The 24,150-nt window shown below is 36.3% G+C and overlaps 1 protein-coding gene across 2 annotated transcripts in view; it reads right to left on the bottom strand.

The window, feature by feature from the left end:
* Nucleotides 1-687: 687 nt before the first annotated feature.
* The window catches only part of LOC118006650 (integrin alpha-1), a 170,675-nt gene continuing 147,212 nt past the window's right edge, over nucleotides 688-24,150 (bottom strand). For both annotated transcript variants that reach the window (XM_034999364.1, XM_034999365.1), the window contains exons 21-29: nucleotides 22,664-22,740; nucleotides 20,986-21,075; nucleotides 19,526-19,628; nucleotides 13,846-13,959; nucleotides 11,497-11,601; nucleotides 11,235-11,339; nucleotides 9,611-9,703; nucleotides 7,394-7,510; nucleotides 688-2,197 (exon numbers count right to left, since the gene is read on the bottom strand). In XM_034999364.1, the coding sequence (XP_034855255.1) occupies nucleotides 2,153-2,197; nucleotides 7,394-7,510; nucleotides 9,611-9,703; nucleotides 11,235-11,339; nucleotides 11,497-11,601; nucleotides 13,846-13,959; nucleotides 19,526-19,628; nucleotides 20,986-21,075; nucleotides 22,664-22,740 (849 nt within the window). In that variant the 3' untranslated portion in view covers nucleotides 688-2,152. The remainder of the gene's footprint in view (nucleotides 2,198-7,393; nucleotides 7,511-9,610; nucleotides 9,704-11,234; nucleotides 11,340-11,496; nucleotides 11,602-13,845; nucleotides 13,960-19,525; nucleotides 19,629-20,985; nucleotides 21,076-22,663; nucleotides 22,741-24,150) is intronic.

Genomic DNA, 24,150 nt, shown 5'->3' with positions numbered 1-24,150 from the left:
GATGCTCACACATATACACACATAAAGCTCAACAAATAATAGTATTAGGGAAAAGGGATATTGGTTCATTAAACATTCTATTTGAAAACTGGGAACAACTTATGTTAAGAACTGTGCCAGGCTTATAAGTAGCTATTTGATCTGTCTGAATGGTTCTTCCTCTCTTTTCTAACACCTTCAAAATGCCATTGTTTCCATCTTTCCCCTCTGGGTTAATATCGTATTTGGTTGAAATGTGCACATTCCTGCTTCAGTGAATGCTTTGCCTAGCAGTCATAGAGGCCAAGTGTGAATTTAAGTTTACCTGTTCGATTTACTTCTAAGAATGTGCTGAGATTGGAGCTGAGCTGCCAAGCAGGCTGTGCAATGTGGCGACTCTGAATAAGAGAGACCTGAGTTCTGTTGGGCAAAGAAAAGAACAGGTGGGAAGAATGACTTCTGAACCTGGAGATAGGTAGTGGGAGTGAAGGAAACTCCTGAAGTGGATATTTCTGAACAATGACCAGCAGGAGGATATCAAATCTCTGGAAAGATTGAGCTTTTCTTCTAGTATTGATGACCTCAGCACTTCCCAGGTGCATGACTTTGATCATCGGGATCTTAGACATAGATGTGGAGAGCTACAAGGGAGGCCGACTCTGAGTCGGCCTTGGAAATTCCTTGGAAATTAGTTTTAAAAATTAAACCTATGTCATTTAATTACTCCCTTGATTTGATGCTTTTTGAGAATAGTAGAGTCCAGGACTTCCTGGATAAGTTGCTGGACAGGTGCTGGTCTTGTGATGGTCAGCCCGGTGGAGAGATGGAGTTGTTACAGAAGTATCAGCAAATTTTACAGCAGTAGTTCACACATGCGGCTATAATACATTCATCCACTGTTATTTTCCTAAGAAACGGAGCAACCTACGAGCTTATGCTACAGTAGAGTCCAATGCACCATAAGGATCACTTCAGGAGCAAAGAAGCTCATACAGAGGTGTGATATCTTTCTGTTGGTGCAAATTCAAACCTAAGATTCTTTAAAATACATTTCCAGAGTTCTATTTAAATAGGGATATGCCACACTAAAAAAGCAGTGGCTTCTTGGTAAAACGCAATACTGAAATGGAATACTGACTTTCATAAAAATAAGAAATGTGTTTGGAAATTTAAATACCTTTTAAAAAATTAAAAACAAACATACTCTCACAGCTTGAGGGTTTAAATGAACCATGTGCCAAGGAGCTGAGAAAGCTCCTACTTTGGGTTACATCCTGGGACCGCTAACGTTCCAAAGCTGCCCAGCTGGGCATTTCCGTGGCATTTGCATGTTCCATTCAGAAGCCATCTTAGCATATCCCGCACACAACACGGCTTTTCATGACAAATCACTGGTATGCCCCACAAAACTGCTGTGAAGTGTTGTTTTCAGCATAAAAGTTTTGAGTTTTAGGGCTCATGTCAAAATTAAGCATGTTCTGTGAAAGCTTAAATTAATCCTTCCAGTGAGTTGCCTTTAAACAAGTCTATCTTCGTTTTCCATCAGCTCAATTGTTTCTAAACACTTTGAAAACAAAAACCAAAAACCAAAAAACTTTGCAAGTACAGAACCGAACACAAAGATGCTGAATGCATTCTCTGTGACTTAATTCTATTTTCAGTCCATATTTTATATATACTCTATCCAGGAAATTTTCTCATTTAAATAGGGAGAAGTGATCTTTTTCAGTTAATTCCTTTCTTGTCATTTACAAATGTTGACTATCATGCTGAATGTGGATATCCACCAGGAACCAATGGAAAAAGTTTAATTTATCAATGATCATAAAAATCTTTTTATGCATTCCTTAAATACTCTGGATGCTGATTTAATATATAAACATATTTGTACAAGTTATTCTTCATCTTCAAAACACTTTGTAATTTCACTTAAATAACACAAATGAGTAATTATTTAAAAATATTTTTCATCATTTTACAAAATATATCTTTATGGTATTGTTTTTGGATCTTCCTTGATCTGTCATTTTCCAAATGATTAATCCCTGATGGATTAAAGTTATGTGACTATATCTTTAACTGTAATAATAAATTTCTTGTCACATATTTGAGGCAAACCTGAGGATAGATCATCGAATAATTGTTATTTTTTTCCTTCCTCCTGTAAAATATGTCATTTCTCCATTTTCTTCTTTAGTGGTCTTTTGAAGAATCCAATCTGTTGAGAAAATACCAAACATAACACCATTAATTATTTGAATTTAGATAATAAGTACTAATTTCCTTGGATAAAATTTAATACTACGTTAGTGATTCTGGGCACTCAAATAATTAATATAATTGAGATTTTTTTTCATTGACCTATTAAGTAATATTGACTGTCAAGAAATGACATTTATCAAATTGCTATTTCATTTAAAAAACTTTTCTGTTGGTTAAATATATCATGTCTCCTAGTAAAAACTAGTACATGTGGTTTTTACTAGTACTAGGGAAAATATTTGGAAGGACATATAAACTACAGTTAGCTGGCATTAAATGGCACTTTGCCATCATCTTTTTTCTCAGGGATGTGGCAGAGAAATTCCATCAAATAACTGATGGTCATAAATTGAGGTCGTTAGAGCTGGGGGCGGAAACTGGCACATGCATCATGGCCGAGGGTGGGGGAGATTTGAGTTGCCTGGATTCACTTTAAATGTGTTAGGACATCTGCCTTTATAGGCTTGACAGGAAGTGCCTCTTGAAAACGTGCTGTATCATTTGGATATGAAAAGGAACTCACTGAACATAGAAGAAATTTCACGAAGGGGTGAACGTGGGTTACTTTTCACTATACTTTGTAATTTGGGTCATTATAAAAATTGTAAGTGCTTTATTTATTTCCTATTGTACATTATAATAAAAATAAGTATAGGGGCTGGAAGGGACCTTTTTAATGATCTCATCTAAAATGTGGGTATTTTAAATAAAAGGAAATTAAGCATCCTAGAGAAGTGTTTTTTTAAGTCCGTGTATTTTTTTTTTATTTGAGAGTGGATTATAATAGTTCAAGCAGACAATGAGTTAATTCTTTGAAAGTATAGTACCTCCATATCATTTTAATAATGAAGCTATGGTGAATTATGCAAGAGAATGGTATATTTAAAAAAAATCATTATTGAATAATTGAGAGCTTAGATGGGATAAATGATCAAAATGCAGTTTTAAGCTACAGAAGGTAGCTTCTTCATGTCTTTCACCATGACAGGCCTTTATGTCTTCCATGATGCCAGAATCTAGTTGGTGGTAGATGAGGAAAAGGTGACAACAGAGAAATAAATGTGAAAAAACAATAAATTTGTCCTGCTTCGAGTGGCAGCTCTATGTCTCAGGATTTTTTCTTTGAGCCAACAATAAAAGTTCTGGATTCACAAACTATCAGTCTCCTTACCTTGTGCCTGCAGGTCCTGAGTTGAAAATAAATCCAACAAGGCTTTCACAGGAACAGGTGGTGAATGTAAGACTTTTCTCTCTCCTGTCCTGTCCTGCTCTCTCTCTTGTCCTTTCCCTCTCAAGTCTTTTTGCATCTTTTCAACCTTCCTTTGCTTTCACATGCTAAATGTTCTATTTTATTTTATTTTTTATTTTTAAGACTTATTTATTTGAGAGAGAGAGAGCGAGCGAGTAGTAGGGGTAGGGGAGAGGGGCAGAGGGAGGGGGAGAGAGAGAATCCCAAGCAGATTCTCTGCTGAGCATGGAGTCCCATGCATGGCTCCATCTCACAACCCTGAGATCATGACCTAAGCTGAAATCAAGAGTTGGACGCTCAACTGACTGAGCCACTCAGGCACCCCTAAGTGCTCTATTTTAAAACTAAATTGTGTTATCTGAACTTTTCCACTCAACTAATTCTATTAACATGGGTTGTTAGTGGAAGTTGGGTCATAAGAATGGAGACTAGGTGAATGCACTACATAGCTTCACACTGGCTGGGCCAATACTAGCTAAAATTAAAAATGAGTTAAGTTTGTTTTCAGTGCCCAGACTTACAACTTTAACTTTCCTTCTTTGCCTTTCCATATTTACTTATCAGTAAGTGCTAGATCTTATTTATGCTTATCCCTAGTTCAAAACCCTATGGCAAAGGGTCAGATTCAACAGTACCTGGTAGAAATTACGGGCTTACTGACTATAATATGGAATAAATGTTGAATGAATAAATTTAACTAATATATAAAAGACTAAAAAATGGTGGCGCTATTCCCCATCCACATCCACCAAGGATATGTATATTGGATGAGGAATAAAGCTTTCGGATTAGTAAATAAAACGTCAGTGATGGAACTTCAGCCATTAGTATGAAATCAAGTTAAGAGAGAAAAACGTTCTGCTTTCTTAGGGCTTCTCTGTGGGCTGAGTCTCATTTCAATCTATTGGTTATATTGGCCTGACTGGGCTTCTCCCTCAATGTGTGGTACTATATTCCAGAATGTGTTTCTCAATCTATTTAAACCTGTGCCCTCTAAAAGCCTTCTCTCTTCAATATTAAGTATAACAAGCTACTACTAACATTTTGAAAAACTTTAATTTCTACCATGTGTACTGCAAGGATAAATTATATAAAGACAGTGCTTTTTGAAATAGAGTCACAGCTCCAGGAAGGATCTTTGGCCTGTTCCCTGTATGGACCCTGGGAGTTCCAATGAATTTCCAGAGTGGTCAGATTTTGTTGTTGTTGTTGTTATTTTAATTTTTAAGTTTTATTTATTTATTTGAGAGAGAGATAGTGAGAGAGAGAGAGAGAGCACGAGCAGGGGAGGAGGGAGAAGCAGGTTCCCCGTCCAGTAGGGAGCCTGATGTGGGGCTTGATCCCTGATGCAGGGCTTGATCCCAGGACTCTGGGATCATGACCTGAGCCGAAAGCAGACGCTTAACCGACTGAGCCACCCAGGTGCCCCAGAGTGGTCAGATTTGGAAGAAGGAGGAAGAAGGGATAGTCCTGAGGTTTTTGCTCCAGGTCTAGTAAGTATAAAAAAAGTCCCTGGGTAGCTCTTCTGAGTCTTCTGCAGACCAAATACATGCTTCAGGGAAGTTCCATATGGCTTTAAGCAGGTGGAGGGGCAATTAATATTTTTAGTATAATGGAGCTGCTGAAAGTCTGAATCCAACTAGGGACTCTCATTCCAAAACAAAATGTTTTTATACATTTCAGAGAGTTCATGACCCTCTTGAACAAAACCCAATTCCTGGAGCTCCAGAATAAAGAGCCCTGCCTAGAGGTTTCTAGCAGTGAGAGATACTGGAAAAGGATGGGCTTTGCTGATAGATCTTTGCTTGCATCCAGTCCTTTACTAGCTGGTAATCTTGGGAGAGTTACTTAGCTTCTCTTTGCTTTAATGTCCTCAAATATAACATGTAGTTAATATACTTTGTTGAAAAGGTTGTAAGCACAACAGAGTGAATAAAAGCAAGAGGGAACACAAAGCAAGGGGTTAACAGTGTTGGCAAGGAAGTAAAATGGTCCGGATTTAGGTCCTTACTCTGAATCTGATAAACCATGTGGCCTTGGGGAACATATTTAACTCTTGTACGTCCCAGCATCTCATTAATAAAATGAGGTTCATAGTCGTGTCTTTCTCAGAGGGCTGATGTTAACATTAAAGTGGAAAAGTTTAAAACAGTTCCTGGCATGTAGAAAGCATTCGGTATGTCCTAATTCTCTTCCCTCCCTAATTCTCTTCTCTTCCCCCTCCCTGTGGAGTCGCGGATCTGATCACTGGATCTCCCACTGAAGTGGTTGAACTAACTGCACCTACTGGTCAGAACAGTCCAAAGGTTGCTAAATGACCTTCCTTCCTGGGCCTAAAGGGATCCAAGAAGTCAGCAGAACGTATTAACAAAACATTTACTGGATGGAAGAATGTGTTTATTTTTACCTTTATGCTTCTTCAGACCGGTGACCAAAAAAACTAGATGAATAAAACTTAATTGTTTTAAGCAGAGATACGCCACCAGAGAAAATCTATCCAAATGTCAGCTCTGGCTTTCCTTTTCTCTTGTCAGCTGTCTCCTAAAACTACATGGGCAAGTGCAGTGCTCAGAATAGAAAAGCACACTGAAAGAAATCCGTAAAATGCTCTCTGGAATAGAGGTGCATCTAAGTGAAGAAACCACATTCTTTGTTTCAAGCACAACCTCGACACCACTAAAACAGGTCTTGGGGACCACGGTGTGGCAAAGCCAGGTATTACAGACAGAGCACTGATGATCCTGCAGTGTAGAAGGAGCTGTAGGTTTGAGAAAGCCAGGAATTCTTAGAGACTTCGCGAGAGAAAAGCTATGGTTTCTATTTACTGAACTAAATGTTACTGACCTACACCTTTAACATGGCTTTGTTTATCATCCTCTCTGAGTGCAATCCCCCCAAAAGAGGAAGTTAGGCATTGTAAGCGAGTCAAAGGGTAGAACTGTTGGCAATTTGGTGGGACAGAAATTTATTATTTAAACTATTTGATTAAAGAGAATTCTGCTGCCCAGGTATTAGAAAAAAACGAGTATGTAACCACAACCTGTATTTTTAACAGAGTTTAGCTATTTAATAAAGCAATTTGGTAAAATATAGGGTGGTATTATGTTAGAATTAATACCAATTTGATGTTTCATTGGAAAAAAACATTAAATTCAACTTTTTGATAGGATTTTGTTCTCTATTAAATTTAGTGTAAATTCTGTCATCTCAGTTCTGCTTAATTTGAAAGTGATACAGCTAAGAGTTTGAAAAATCTCACACACCTCAGTATAAGCAAAATATCTATGTAAATATATGGATTTATCCAATAGAAATAGTTTTACAAGAGGATTTGAAATAGGAGTCAGTAAAACAGTAAGATTTCTCTTTCATCAACTAAGTAATAAATTTATCCTCTCTCAGGCACACAGCTATTGCATAAAATGTGGCATATTTCTTCATATATTAAAGAAATCTTAGTTTTTAAGATACATAGAGATATGTATTTGGACAAGGCTCATCTTAACCATTCTATTGTTTATATATTCTTAAACTGATATAAGAATTCATTTTGTTCTTTTTTTATAAAAGAGAGTTTTCATTCTTCTTTATTTATAAAAGTAATGCATACTTAATTTATAATTCTCAATGTTATAGACATATAAAGGTCTTTTACAATCCCAATCTCCAGAGAGATCCATCATGATTTTTGGATTTGTTTATTTATTTTTTTCTTTTACAAAACTGGGATCGAGTTGTGCGCAGTGTTTGGGATATACATTTTTTTCTTTTGTCTTGGTCATCACCTCAATATTTTTAATGGTTGTATAATACCATATTACACAGCATGGATAAATAATAACTTATTTCACCAATTTGCTGTTGATAGTTGAAATAGAAAGTCAAAGGAACTTTGGTGCTTACCTTCCACAGTGCTAATATGAGCAGCATTAATAGCAATAATCCAGCAAAAGCACTCAATAGGATGACCCATAATGGCACTCTGCCTGGCAGTCCATCTTTGGATATTTGAATAGCAAACTGAAATATATTAAGCAAGACTGTTAACATTGATAAACACCTCTACAACTCTTGGTACATTGAGTTCTTGCAGGCTATAATTTTCTACCAAACAATGTACTTAATCTGATTACTACATACAGAGAAAACCTTGAATTTACATTTAAAAATGTCCATCTATTGAAAATCTCTAAGCATGTCAAATTTATTATTACCCAAAATATTTATAATCTTATGCTCTAGAAATGTACACATAAAGAGTAAACTGTCCATGAATCAGAATGCTTTTAACTCAGTGAGAACCAAAAGTATTACATATTTTAAGGATTTATTGATTGACTTTAGTGCATTATCATGGTGGTAAAAGTTTAGGCTGGAGCGTTACCATAGGTTGTTGACATAATCAACCTGAGTAGGTCGTCTTCTAATTCTAATTTTCATGTGTTTTATTTTTTGTCTACAAATTTACATATAATTTTCATATGATAAAATGCACAAATCTCAAGTAGACAGATAACATGAATTTTTGCACATACATTCACCTCTATGTATTTTTATTAGACTGCACTGTCTCTGCCAGTCGACTTCTCTTCAGTCTATATATTAGTTAGGTCTTAACTGAAGGAAAACTTTGAGGTAAACAGCTTTAGTGTTGCAGCTACTCAATGCGGCACCCAAACCGCAGCGAGACTTGTCTGCGCTGGGTCTCATCCCAAGGTCTCTGAGAAAAAAACTAATTCAGTGTAGATCTCAATGACTAATGATAGCTCACGTTTCTGTGTTTGCTTGTCGGAGGGAACATCTCAATTCCTAAAGCTAGAGGGAAGACTGGAGGTAAAAAAGAGAACAGGGGAGATATTTATATATATTGGCTGCTGGACAAACTCCTCAGATGGCGACGGGTGGGTCACTGCTGATGCTTTGGGGACACAGAGCCGGCATGAATGTACATATGTACAGAATAAGTTCTTAGAAGACAGATTTCAAATACATCTAAAACAATTCCCTGAACTGATAGATACAGAAGCTGAACTCTGGATGGGATCAGTGACTTCTCTAAGATCACACAATTACAAAATGATCACTTCTAGTAATTTTAATGATGTAGGTATAATTTTCTTTTGGGATAAGATGTTGAATAATAGTTCCGTGGGGAATTTTAAGCTAACATTTAGGGGAAATAAAGCTAGTTATAAAATTTCAACAAAACATATCCAGGAATCAAAAGCACTCTTTTCCAATATAATTTATACTCAGTTTTGGGGGGGCGGTGCTTACTGGTAAAATTTTGGCTTCTCTGCATGTGGAACAACTTTGCATTTATCAGTGTTCTTTATAATGTAAGTAAACATTATATGCATATGTTCTTTAAAGGTGAATACCTACCAGGGGTCATTGACACTGGAATTATTTGAGATAAGTATTAATTTGAAATAAGAAATTTTTAAACAACATCTGAATGTTACATAGCTTCCAAATAAAATTATATGACTCATACTATCCGCATGGGACATTTAAACTCTCCCATGATAAGAGGAGAAATGCTTACATATCCACATCTGTAATAAGTATTCTGGCCTTATTTTATAATAAAACAGGAGGAAAAACATCAAACCATTTTATTTTTACCAAGGACTGAAGTGTGAATTTGTATGAGGGAATAATATTTCATTTTTGCTTCAGATTTCCCAATGACTAAATGAAGAAAACCTTTCAAAATTTACATTTATTTCTGTACAGTGTACACTTTCTGTAAAGTGTTTTTCAAGTCTGCTCTTCAGATGTCAACTGCATTTTATAATGTAAGTTTTTAAGGAGGAAAATCACAAATGCATCATTTGTTATCAAGGTGAAAGTAAAAACACCAATTTATTGTGATAGTTACAAGCGGTAAAGTCAAACATGGCATGTTAATTGTAAATATCATGGTTTTTCCCAGTTTCTTACAAAGAAGATTGAAATCACACTTGAAGCTAATTAAGTATAATTTGAAGCAAAAAGTGTCTGTTACTTAGTGACTAGCTAGTCACTGCTTTAGGTTCTATAAGCAATTATAAAACATTATGTCACAAAATTCGGAGTGAAATGTATAATGTTTTCAAAACTTAGAGTTGCTCTTACCTCTCTTTTTTGATTGCCAGTACTTAAAATCAGTGATGTATTTTCACTCTGAAGGTCTGCCCTTACAGTAAGATTTAAGCTGGAAAAACGTGCCTGAAAAGCAAACAGGATTTATTTTCAATATATTATGCTAATCAAAGTGAGGGCTAGTCACATTTGAGTAGTGCAATTTTTAAAATCTAGATTTTCCTGAGAGACTTAAAAACACTGGTTTTGCTAACATCCAAATGGAACTGGTAGTTTCAAATGATGACCCATCCCTCTTCTCCCCACTCAAATTGTCACTTAGGTCCTTGTTATAGAATGAAACAATTCTATATCATTTTCTCCAGATTTATCCTTAGCAAAAACAAATCTCAAACCCTGCCCCCCTTTCATATAGCTAGGTATGAAATAGCTACACTCTGGCAATGAAGTTTATATAGGAGTTTGTGCAGGATTAAACATGAAATTGCCAATATCCAACAGTTTGTGATTTATAAAAATTGTAACTTGATATGATCGAACCTAAAAATTGGAAATTTCATATAATTAACTAAACACTTCTAAGAGAGAAAGAAACCATACAAAATACAATGGATTAAGTTTTTTTTAAATTTTTTATTGTTATGTTAATCACCATACATTACATCATTAGTTTTTGATGTAGTGTTCCATGATTCATTGTTTGTGCATAACACCCAGTGCTCCATGCAGAACGTGCCCTCCTCAATACCCATCACCAGGCTAACCCATCCTCCCACCCCCCTCCCCTCTAGAACCCTCGGTTTGTTTTTCAGAGTCCATCGTCTCTCATGGTTCGTCTCCCCCTCCGATTTCCCCCCTTTCATTCTTCCCCTCCTGCTATCTTCTTCTTTTTTTTTTTCTTAACATATAATGTATTATTTGTTTCAGAGGTACAGATCTGTGATTCAACAGTCTTGCACAATTCACAGCGCTCACCACAGCACATACCTTCCCCAGTGTCTATCACCCAGCCACCCCATCCCTCCCACTCCAACCCCCACTCCAGCAACCCTCAGTTTGTTACATTGGATTAAGTTTTAAAGTAGCTTGTTGTCAGACAGATTTGACTATTGGGAGCTAAAAAATGTCCTCCTATTTTATATATATACATATATATGTGTGCATATATATATATATAAATGTGTGTATATACATAGTATACATAAATGTGTGTCATATATATACATATATATATGTAAAATCTGATCTAATACAGTGAGTCCATAATACATGTTAGCTCTATTGTTAATGGTGTCAAGGAGTCAAGCACTGTCTCTCTATAATTCTTTGTCCCTTAACTGAGTTCTACAGCATTAAGATAAATGCAAACTTTGATACTGTATAGGTGTTTATTTCTAGAGGTACAAAAAAAAAAAAAAAGAATAAGAGAGCCTGAGAAAAAAGTATCATCTGGAAGGAGACCTTGGAGATAACTTCGTTACTAATAAACAAGGAAAATGAGACCCAAATAGTTGGTTAAGTAGAGCTGGGGCTTGGACCACATTTTTTTACACTTCCAGTTCTTTCTACAGAAGCACTGTGCTTTGCATATACTAAGTAATGAGCAAATATTTGTCAACATAATTCAATAATTACAGAGAACAATGCAATCACTTACTTTTATAAAAGTTGGTTTCCATAAGATAAGTGAAACATTCACTTGGCTTATGTCAGAAGGAATCAATGTACACGTAATGGTAGCAAATTTACACGTACTGCAGTCCTGTTTAAACGTTCAGAGGTATATATTAGTATCTTTGCCATTTGACAAAAAGATACCATATTATTCTATAAGATAGCTATTTTTAGGTTGAAAATGAATTTATTCACTTAAAAAGCATGAGATAAAACAAGCACTTGTCTTGGTTATCTGAATTTACCGGAATTGTGCCTCGTTTGAGATCTTCAGGTTTGGATATAATCGTTTTCTTCCCAGAGTTGACACCAAGAGGGTCCTGAAGGCTACTGGGTCTGCAGTTTGCATTCTAAAAAGTGAAAATATTTGTTTTATCAGACAATGCCAGGTGTCAGAGGGAAAAATGACTCGGTACAATAAGGTGAAGAATCTGACAGCCATTGTCACAGATGAAAGATCCATCTTCAGGAGTGTGCAATATGGAAGAAGCTGTTCTGTAGCATCCATATACACCCACTCCCAGATAAAAATTACTGTTAGAATGCTACTTTTGAATTGTAATAGATATCAGGGAGGTTGTTATCAAAAAGGAAGGATGTGGGGCGCCTGGGTGGCTCAGGCATTGAGCGTCTGCCTTCGGCTCAGGTCATGATTCCAGGGTCCTGGGATTGAGCCCCGCATCCGGCTCCGTGCTCTGCAGGAAGCCTGCTTCTCCCTCTCCCATTTCCCCTGCTTGTGTTCCCTCTCTCACTCTGTCTCTCTGTCAAATAAATAAATAAAATCTTTAAAAAAACAAAACAAAAAGGAAGGATGCTAGTGGAACTTACTATTGCATAACATAACTCATTAATTTATTGTTTTCATCAAACATTAGTTATTAATTCCCATAATACACAGAGAGAAAAGAAATTAAAACTATACTAAAAAAAAAGGTTAGCATTTGTTATTCATTATGTTGGCTCATACAATGGTTTGTGAAACAAAAAAAAAGAGAGGGGCTTTCATCTGTATTTGTGTATTCATCCAATAATATTTTAGGAGTCTCTAAACACCAAGGGTAAGATAGTTGGTCTATGTGGAAAGAAGATGTAAGTAAGCAGCCCTATAAATGTTAAGATGCCATGTTTGTAAGACAGCTCATTCTTGGATTGTTTTACTAGACTTACTCTAATAAACCTTTCGTTCATCAAGACTCTCTACATCCTTGATAAAAGGTAATAAGGATAAAGTTCATAAGTAATAAGAAAAGTACAATTTTAGTCTTCCTACATCTTCACAAACCTGCTTTTTTGGATTAGAGAGAAATGGTAGAGGTTTAATTTTTCCTTGCCTTTAGGGAAACATTTAAAGATTATAATCCAACTATCACTGTTTCTACTTCTTGATTTTTGAGAGTATTTTAACTTAAAAAAAATCTCTGAAGACAGATTGTCAAATGCTGATAATATGCATGCATTACTTCAACATTTATTGTGATTTTCTATGTCTTAGAGACTGAACCATAACAATTTACCACATTGACTCATTCAAAGCTATAGATACAAAGTGATATTGCTATTGTTTGGGATAAGTGAGTAAAGAGTACTGTACTGTTTTATGTGCAGCTGTGTGTGCACTTAGGAGCAATTAAAAAGTCTCTTTATAGAGCTCTTTGATCATCTCAAACAAATTAAAGCTGTAACAAACATTTTAAGGCACAAGTCAACAAGTAGTTATCTAAAATCTACTGCAGTGGATTGGATAGTATTCCAAAAAGACATGCCCAAGTCCTAGCACCTGGAACCTGTGAATATGACCTTATGTGGAAAAAGGGTGATTTTGGGGCGCCTGCGTGGCTCAGTTGGCTAAGTGTCTGCCTTCAGCTCAGGTCATGATCTCCAGATCCTGGGATCCAGCCCAGTGTGGGGCTCCCTGTTCAGTGGGGAGTCTGCTCCTCCCTCTGACGCTCCCCCTGCTAGTGCTCTCTCTCTCTCTCCCTCCCTCTCAGATAAATAAACAAAATCTTAAAAAAAAAAAAAAAAAGGAAAAAGGAAACAGTGTCATTGCAGATGTAATTAAGGCTCTCCAGATGAGGTCCTTCTATTTAGGATGGGCTCTAAATTCACTGATGAATGTGCTATATGAGACAGAAGAGGCAAAGACCCAGAAACTCAAGGAAGACAGGCATGCGAAGACAGAGGCAGAGACTGCATGCAGTTCTGCTGCCACAAGCTAAGGCATGCCAAGGGTTGACAGCAGCCCCCAGAAGCTAAGAGAGAGGCATGGAACAGATTCTCCCTGTGAGCCTCCGCAGGGAACGAACATTGTTGACACCTTGATTGTAGACTCTGGCCTCCAGGACTGTGAAAGAATAAATTTCTGTTGTTTCTAGCCACCCAGTTGGGTAATTTATTAGCACAGCAGTTGTAGGAAACTAATACATCTACTAAGTAGCCAGTGGAAATTGTTATTATTATTTAAAATTTTCTAAATGCTTCTCCATGTCACTTTGGTAAAGCTCTTTATCACAACTGGCATGCAGAACAAAAGGGTTTAAATACAAACTGAAAAAGATAATTAATTATGATGTAATTCCAAGGTACACATTACTTACATTAGAAGACGACCATCCACTTGGGTATAGCACAGGATAACCATTTGATGTCAAGTTGGGAAACGAAATTGACAGTTTAAGTTCTGGCATTGGAAAATGTCCACTCTTTCTAATCTACAAGAAAGAAAAATAAAAATGTAACCTCTCTTCCTCTTCCAACAGCATCCTTTCTGTATTAGGTAGGACATCTGTTCTTAATTGATGAATTAAGTTGTGTAATATTTTGAATCTGAAAATGAATGCAGGCAATTTACGGCACTGGATAGAGAACTGGCATAATTAAACAAGCAAAAAATAGGGATGTTTAATAGTGGCCGTATGCATCAGCTATAATGTATATTGTTTCTTCATCCTCCTACTCCCAAAGTAGGACTGGGATTAAGGAAAATCAGAATTAAATTTCTTTATGCTCATCATCTTTTTGGACATACTGGTCTTTTTGGAGGTGGGAAGGAGGGAGAACATTTACTTGATCCACTCAGAACAGGTGAGCATATTTTTTTTGCCTCAACCAGCTTGCCATAACTCCTTAAACCCACAAATCATTTCTCAGCCCAGCCACATGGGATCTGCCACCACTGCACAGACAAACCAGATACCCATACGCTTCCCTTCACTATTTTACCTCCAGCTAAGGCTACTGTGTCAATAATGATTGTTGATCCAGTTGGATGAGAGTCACATTGATTCTCCTTTCAATGCCCATCTGCTTTTATCCACTAAACTACAATTCCTGCTTAATATCACATCATGCCGCCAATGGTGAGTGTAGCTCATAGGGAAGGAAAGCCAGGCAGGATGAAATTCAGCAGAAAGCTGAATTTGCTATTCAAAAGTCCTCACAAGTAGAAGAGATGCAATGGAATTGGAGCAGCCAGATGCTATGGCCCTTCCTTCTTCCCACTCAAGCATAATTTCCAGGACCTATACCTTCTTCACACCCTCCCTAGGCTGAATTCTTAGGTGAGTAGGGAGCTCCTTAATTGACAGACGCCAGAAAATCCAACTGATCTATCTAATTGAGCCTTCTGGACTGGGAGTTACACAGTAAGCAATTCCCTGTGTTTGCCTAAAACTAAATGCATCCCTTAATCTTGGAATTCTAGGAATTTCTGACCAGCTCTGCCTGGCCTCTTAATCATGCTCCTTGACTCTTGCCCCTTCTTATAGTAATATGTCTTAAAATTGCCTGCCATGGCCTCCCACTCTAATTCCATCTGTTTTCTGCTAAAGAATAAAAAATCATGTAATCTGTAATTAACATTTATTTTTTCTGATTAAAAACAATGTTATTTACAGAAACATTGGAAAATATTGAAAATAAACAGGAAGTAAGTTTTCTATAATTCTACTACATTGGTAACACTTTAGTGTACAACTTACCTGTCTATCATATATGTATATATTATATACATATATATTATAAAATATGTATCATATAAAATACAAGATTTGGCACCCCACTTATAAAATGTATTGTCATGGTGTTTTCCCATAAACTTAGAGATTCTTTGAGAATATGACTTTCATTAGCTGCTTAATAATAACCACAGTATCAATATTTATTTATGTTCAACATTTATTTATATTCTAGACACTGTGCTAATTTTCTTACTTGCATTATTGCCTTTAATGCTGTTAACAGCCTTATGAGGTAGATTCTCTTAATATCCCTATTTTACCTATAAGGAAACAAGGTTAGAATGAGAATGAAGAACTTCCAAAATCACAGAGCTAGTAAATAGCAGAATTAACTTTTTTTTTTAAATCTAAAATGTGCCCTCTTTAGCTGTCTTTCCATTGAATAACTATCTGATAATTTATTTAAGCAATTATATGTGGTTAAACTTTTAGATTGTGTCCAGGTTTCAATTTTTAAACTATAAATGACACTGATAACAGTATCTCCCAGGGGTGCCTGGCTGGCTCAGTCAGAAGAGCATGTGACTCTTGATCTTGGGGTCATGATTTTGAGTCCCATGCTGGGTGTAGAGATTACTTAAAAATAAATAAATAAATAAGTAAGTACATAAATAAATAAAAAAGTATCTCTGAGAATAAATCTTTGTATCACCAATAATTTTCTATGGTACATTTTAAGCAATAAATTCATTTACTGGGTCTCACCTAAGAAAATGTTCATATTATTTTTCAATTCTATTACTCCAATTTTTTATTTTATCTCAGCAAAATAATAAGGTACAAAGGATTATGGTCAGGGGTATTCTTTTTCTTTTTTAATTTAATTTTATTATGTTATGTTAATCACCATGCATTACATCATTAGCTTTTGATGTAATGTTCCATGATTCATTATTTGCGTATAACACCCAGTGCTCCATTCAATATGTGCCCTTTTTAATACCCATCACCAGGCTAACCCATCTCCCAACCCCCTCCCCTCTAGAACCCTCAGTTTGTTTCTCAGAGTCCATAGTCTCTCATGGTTCATCCCCCCGTTCTGATCCCCCCCTTCATTTTTCCCTTCCTACTCTCTTCTTCTTCTTCTTCTTTTTTTTTTTTTTTAACATATACTGTATTATTTGCTTCAGAGGTACAGGTCTGTGATTCCTCAGTCTTAGACAATTCACAGCGTTCACCATAGCGCACACCCTCCCGAATGTCTATCACCCAGCCACCCCATCCCTCCCCACCCCCACTCCAGCAACCCTCACTTTGTTTCCTGAGATTAAGAATTCCTCGTATCAGTGAGATCATATGATACTTGTCTTTCTCTGATTGACTTATTTCACTTAGCATAATACCCTCTGGTTCCATCCATGTCATTGCAAATGGCAAGATTTCGTTTTTTTGATGGCTGCATAATATTCCATTGCATATATATACACCACATCTTCTTTATCCATTCATCTGTTGAAGGACATCTTGGCTCTTTCCATAGTTTGGCTATTGTAGACATTTCTGCTATAAACACTGGGGTGCACGTACCCCTTCAGATCACTTCATTTGTATCTTTGGGGTAAATACCCAGTAGTGCAATTGCTGGGTCGTACAGTAGCTCTATTTTCAACTTTTTGAGGAACCTCTGTACTGTTTTCCGGAGTGGCTGCACCAGCTTGCATTCCCACCAACAGTGTAGGAGGGTTCCCCTTTCTCTGCTTTCTTGCCAACATCTGTTGTTTCCTGACTTGTTAATTTTAGCCATTCTGACTGGTGTGAGTTGGTATCTCATTGAGGTTTTGATATGGATTTCCCTGAAGCCGAGTGATGTCGAGTAAGTTTTCATGTGTCTGTTGGCCATTTGGATGTCTTCTTTGGAAAAATGTCTGTTCATGTCTTCTGCCCATTTCTTGATTGGATCATTTGTTCTTTGGGTGTTGAGTTTGGTAAGTTCACTATATATTTTGGATACTAGCCCTTTATCTGATATGTCATTTGCAAATATCTTCTACCATTCTGACGGTTGTCTTTTGGTTTTGTTGACTGTTTCCTTTGCTGTGCAAAAGCTTTTTATCTTGATGAAGTCCCAATAGTTCATTTTTGCCCTTGCTTCCCTTGCCTTTAGCAATGTTTCTAGGAAGAAGTTGCTGCGGCTGAGGCCAAAGAGGTTGCTGCCTGTGTTCTCTCCTTTAGGATTTTGATGGACTCCTGTCTCGCATTTAGGTCTTTCACCCATTTTGAGTCTATTTTTGTGTGTGGTGTAAGGAAATGGTCCAGTTTCATTCTTCTGCATGTGGCTGTCCAATTTTCCCAACATCATTTGTTGAAGAGACTGTCTTTTTTCCATTGGACATTCTTTCCTGCTTTGTCAAAGATGAGTTGACCATAGAGTTGAAGGTCCATTTCTGGGCTCTCTATTCTGTTCCATTGATCTATGTGTCTGTTTTTGTGCCAGTACCATACTGTCTTGATGATGACAGCTTTGTAATAGAGCTTGAAGTCCAGAATTGTGATGCCACTGGCTTTGCTTTTCTTTTTCAACATTCCTCTGGCTATGCGGGGTCTTTTCTGGTTCCATACAAATTTTAGGATTATTTGTTCCATTCCTTTGAAAAAAGTTGATGGTATTTTGATGGGGATTGCACTGAATGTGTAGATTGCTCTAGGTAGCATAGACATCTTCACAATATTTGTTCTTCCAATCCATGAGCATGGAACGTTTTTCCATTTCTTTGTGTCTTCCTCAATTTCTTTCATGAGTATTTTATAGTTTTCTGAGTACAGATTCTTTGCCTTTTTGGTTAGATTTATTCCTAGGTATCTTATGGTTTTGGGTGCAATTGTAAATGGAATAGACTCCTTAATTTCTCTTTCTTCTATCTTGTTGTTGGTGCATAGAAATGCAACTGAATTCTGTGCATTGATTTTATATCCTGTCACTTTACTGAATTCCTGTATGAGTTCTAGCAGTTTTGGGGTGGAGTCTTTTGGGCTCCCCACATAAAGTATCATATCATCTGCAAAGAGTGAGAGTTTGACTTCTTTGCCGATTCGAATGTCTTTTATTTCTTTTTGTTGTCTGATTGTTGTGGCTAGGACTTCTAGTACAATGCTGAATAGCAGTAGTGATAGTGGACATCGGTCAGGGATATTCTTAACAATGTTATTTATATCAACATTATTTATAATAGTTTGAGAGTACCTATTTCAAGTTTGGATCCTAGTAACAACATATGAATAGCTATAATATTCAAAATTCCTTCCTTCCTTCCTTCCTTTTCTTTTTCCTTCCTTTTTGTTGAATTCTTTAATCTGGGAAAAGCAAATGGGGCTAGAAGAACTTGGCAGCCAAAATTTCAAAAATTAATCTCAATAATAAGGTGATCCGCATTCATGCTAATTTCCAGGGTATAGCTTGTCATAGAAATTTTAGCAAAGAGCACAGAAAGAAAACAATGGAATGAATCTTGAGAGCATACATTTATTTCACTTTGTAAGAGAACTTCCCTTCCCACTACTGACAATTCGCAAATAGATTGAGACCATTTTCACCTAAAATACTGTTGCATTATTTCATACTTCTGAATACATATTTAAATCCATCATTTGAATTGGACCCTCTTTTACTTGAGTAATATTAACTTGAGTCTGTGTCTGTAAGTAGGCATTACCTAAAATGAAAGTCTGGTTTAACTTCATAATTGTTTGCTATAATGGTTAGGAAAAGTTCATTATGAGGAATTCAAAGAAAAAAATAAATTTATAGTAGAAAACATCACTTAAGGATGTGGTAGGAGGAACATAAGTTATAGTATGATACCTATGGAAGGTTGCAATGAGCAGAATGAGATACATATTTATTTGTTGAGTAAAGTAAAATATTACCAAGACATTTGAAGTAGTCAACTTCTGAAATAGTCATAATTATTTTTTTAAAAGTGCTTTGTTCCCTCATACTGAAAACATAATGTAAATAAAGTCTATAGGCTTATAGGTAGTGTCTCTTTGGTTTTATAAGTTTGTTTTTTCTAGGAACTCATTCTAAGCATGTGTTAGGAGGAAATTAGAGACTTAGGTTTTTAAAATTGCTTCAAAGTATAATTATCAACAATTCTTTAAATAAAATTACTTCAAAATAGTGAAATTATAAAAAAATATTCTGGAATATAAAGATTAACTGTTGAATCAACATGTTTCTATGTGTCTGTTAATACTTTCATTTAATTTATAAACTTATAAATTACTCCTTGGCAATAATAATTTAGAGGTAGTTTCTTACCAAATAGAAGATATTAATTTCATCTCCAATGTCCTCAGTAGAATTAATAACTTCAGGGACAGTCTCATTGGCTGCAATTGAAATATGGTATTCGCTTGCAGAGCTTAGAATTAATTGGAAGAAGAAAAACAAAACACAACAAAGTTTAACTTTTATTTGACCTTACTCTTTTTCTTTCTTTATACCAGGTAATCCCACAAAAAAAATACTTGTAGAAATTTCAAATCAGAGGCAAATTCTTTTACCCTGAAACCTACAATTAAATCTTTGAGGAGGGTGAGAAAGATGATATAATTTAGCTCAATAAGTTACTGATGCTTATTTGGCCTTAAAATGCCAAAATATGTACAGTTTTTAAAATAAAAGTTTCATTGTTACCGAGTGAAAAGTTTCCATTAATTCACTAATATCATTTACATTTTGTAAATAATGAGGCTAAAATTTAGTATTTTTAGTAGTGCTGAATTTTAAATAGATTTAAAAAAATTGTTAACCTTTTCACATTAAAGGCCTATATTTACTGCTAAACTTAAAAATTCAATCTTTCCTGTACAACTTCTCCATGTTCTTTGGATGAACTTGGTGGAATGAAGTATAATAAAAATATATAGGTGTTTGCCAAAATTTGATTTTAATAAAATGAAAAATTCTTGGAAAAAAGTCATTGTACCAAGAGAAGTGGATAACAGCAAGATAGAAAACAGCAAACAGAATTTGGAGGCTAAGGAATATATACAAAATCTATGTGTATATCCTATTATCCTCTCAAGCTTGTTATCAGAAAAAGCAAAGTTCCATAGAAAATAAATTAATAAAATGATAAGATTTTTAGACTAAGCTTGTCTCTGTTCTTGTACTTTTTATATACATTGCACATATTTTTTTAGCAAAAGCTTGGAGTCTTGCTTAAGCAAGGGAATTTATAGTGGGAAACGTTGCCAATATGATTTGTGTTTGGATAGATTGAAAGTAGGGGAAAGAACAATTTATGAATAATGCAAGAAATAAACAGCCTCGTTAATAAGAAATGATTTAATCTTGTGTGTCCAGAATGGGCAGGCTGATCAGATCCCTCACAATGAGAAATGATAGCTAAGAAATATGCTGGTGACCTCTAAGAACACTGCCATTTGTAAAGTACTTCGTCTAGGTCTTCAGAGTTTAGACCAGATTGCTAATGAGTTTAGACTGGACTGCTAATGCAATCCAGCATCATTAGCACCTCACATCTAAGATTATTTAGCATGCTGGGTCTCAGACTTTAGAGTGCATGAAAATTACCCAGAGGGCCTGTTTAACACCGATTTCTGGGCCCCAGAGTTTCTGATTCAGTATATTGGGGTGAGGCCAAGAATTTGCCTAAGTTCCCAGGTGCTTCTGATGTCCTTGGCCAGGGACCACACTTTGAGAACCACTGGGTTTGTAGAAAGGCATCAACATAAAATGCATTTTCCTCCTACCTGTAAAACTGAAGTCCAACTTCATATTTTACTGGGATAGAAATGTTTACTTCATTATCAGAAAGGGTTTCAGGAGGTTCTTCACTGTCACTAGAAAATACATAGCATGTTCAGACAAATCATGAAACTATTGACTAGAGAACATTTCTGAGCATTTGAAAGGGAAGCTTATCTTGGCAACCAAATAAAAGCATAAAAGAGTAGAATTCTTGTTTTTGTGTTTTTTGTTTGTTTTGTTATTGTGGTTGTTTTTCAATCAGGGTGGGGAGGGAGGTCAGAAATGGGTATTATTAAATTTCCCAAGTTGATTCTGAATTGTAGCTAGGGTGAAAACCACACTGATATAGTCCAAGGTTTCTCAAACTTCTATGAGGATTATGGATAAAGTAACCTTGCGTCTTCCTAAGAAACAGCTAGCTCTGTATATACACTTCACCCCTCAAAAACTTTTCTGGCTCTTTATGGTTTGCTAAGAAAACATGTCTCATTCTGACATTCAGTACTCACCATAATATGGTAGGATGCACACCCCCTGTTTATCTTCATTACTCCTTTATGTATTCCCTATATTTGAGTTAAAATGGATTACCTGATATTCCCTCAGTAGACCTAGTGGTCCACCATTGAGTTTTTGCTCAAGCTGTATATTTTTCCTAAAATGCTCCACCTAATTCTATTTACCAACCTTTCTATGAATTGCTACTCACCCTTTAAGGTCCTTCTCAATTATAATCTCCTTGATAAAGTTTTCTTGGCGTCTCATTGCCAAGTAGATATAATTTCAACCTCTATTAAGTCTCTGATACACAGTTTATATTTCTTTAATGAATTTTCCTTGTTTGTACCCTATATTATAATAATTTATATATTAGTCTTCTTAGCCTCCAACTATAATGTTTACTCCATGAAGTTCATGTCCTTATTAATTTTTATATTCCCTATAGTGACTAATTCAATATCTTGTCTGTAGTAGATATCAAATAAATATTTGTTGAGCTGGATTAAATTGAACATACAGAATTCATTTACCCATTAATTTATTTTCTCATTTATTCATTCATTCTACATTTATTCAGTGATTATTAGATGTGAGGCACCACACTAGCTACTGGGGAATAAAGCAACCAGAGATAGAACTTTATCTCAAGGAGTTTATGGTCCAGTGGATGATTACACTTAGAAGAAAGTTAAGACACTATTTCAATTTCCTTATTAGCCTTTTGTTATTTTTAGTCTGGGTATTCTATGATATATTTCAGAAGCTCTAACTGATTTGGATGAAATGTATTAAACTACAAAAGGGCATCATAAAACTTTAAGTCCATCAGTTGACCTTGATGGCAGTAAAAGTTAAATTAGCATTCCCATAAAATTTTAAATAAATTTAAATGCAATTTGGCAGATATAAGTGATGTGTGATTACAACATGTTTTACAGCTCATAGAACCAATGGTTTAATCTTGGTAGGTGCATTAATTCTATTAAATAAAAATTTATTTTTAGTTAATAATAAGGAGAGTTTTGTGAAGTACAGGGGTTCACTGCCTTCTGCTTTTACTGATCTCATAAAAACTCTAAGAAGTTCCAGTGAGTCTATAGAGCAAAATATTCTAAATACATAAAATTATATACTTACACATTTACATACACATACACTTATGCATACATATCAACCAACCTTGTTGCACTTAAATGAATGATCACATTTTCCATGAGATAAGATGTGTTAAACTGAAATAATATTTTGAAAGTAACCTATGAAATAAAAATATTTTTAGTTTAGTAACAGATAAAGAAGTAAAATGTTTACTTTGATCAAAATGTTTAATTACATTAATGATATTACCTATACTGAAATTGCAAAGTTATTTAAGAAGTATGACCTTAGACAATAAAACCTAATCATATCTCAAAAATAGAACAAGATATAACATAGATGTACTTTTAAATGTAAATATGTTATGCAAACAATGAATCATGGAACACTACATCAAAAACTAAAAAAAAAAAATTAAATATGTTTTTAACTTTTCAGAAAAATATAAATCTTGGGGGGGAGCAAGACTGCAGAGGAGTAGGAGACCTGGATTTTATCTGGTCCCAGGACTTCAGCTGGATAGGGATCAAACCATTCTGAACACCTACGAACTCAACAGGAGATCAAAGAAAGAAATAGCAACAACTCTCTGAACAGAAAAGCAACCACTTTCTGGAAGGTAGGACGTGCAGAGAAGTGAATCTCAGGCGATATTTGGGAGGCTAGATGGTGGGGGAGGGGGCCTCCATAGGCCTCTTCTGGCAAGTGATAGAGCTGCGGAGCACAAAATTGGAACTTTTAGAAGTCAGCTCCGCTGAGGGACCTCGCTCCAGTGGTTATGTGGGGGGTGGAACCCTCCTTGGGACGGTGTGGTCTCAGGACCCTGGGGTCACAGAAAGACAGGGGGTGCCTGAGTGTGGCAGAGCTCCCCCAGGTATCAGAGCAGGGAATCCAGCTGCAGAGATGGAGCTAAGGAGCAGGCTCTCAGCTCAGGGTTGCCATAAACTGTGATCTGCGGCACAGTCGGGCCACTACTCTTCCAGCAGGGACACAAAAAGCAGCAGATCAGGGAGACTCCCCTTCCTCCCCTGGGAGGAGCGGTGCAGGAGCCCACCACAGGGAACTGCTGGGTTTGGAGACTCCAGACGGGGTCGTGTGCCAGAGAGAAGTGCTTGGTCACAGGCCGGGTGGGCACGGAGTGCAGCCAGAGACTGGGGAGATGGGAGTGACTGACTGCTTTTCTCTGGGGGCTCACTGAGGAGCGGGGCCCTGAGTTCTTGGCTCCTCCGGGGTGGAGATTGGGAGGCCGCCATTTTCACTCTTGTCCTCCAAAGCTGTACGGAAAGCTTGCAGGGAACAAAAGCTCCCGAGAGCAAACCCAAGCAGATTACTTAGCCCGGACCAGGCAAGGGCGGGGCAATTCCGCCTCCGGCAAAGACATTTGGAAACCATGGCAACAGGTCCCTCCCCCACAAGATCAGCAAGAACAGCCAGCCAAGACTAAGTTTACTGATCAATGAGAACGGCAGAACTCCAGCACTAGGGGAATACTGCACATAGAATCCATGGCTTTTTTTTACCATGATTCATCAGTCTTTCCAAGTTAATTTTTTTAACTTTTTTTTTTT

The sequence above is a fragment of the Mirounga leonina genome, unplaced genomic scaffold (assembly GCF_011800145.1).
Source record: "Mirounga leonina isolate KUSES-001 unplaced genomic scaffold, KU_Mleo_1.0 Mir_98, whole genome shotgun sequence".
NCBI lineage: Eukaryota > Metazoa > Chordata > Mammalia > Carnivora > Phocidae > Mirounga > Mirounga leonina.
The sequence above is the reverse complement of the archived record's forward strand: the minus strand, read 5'-3'. Positions and strand labels throughout refer to the sequence as shown.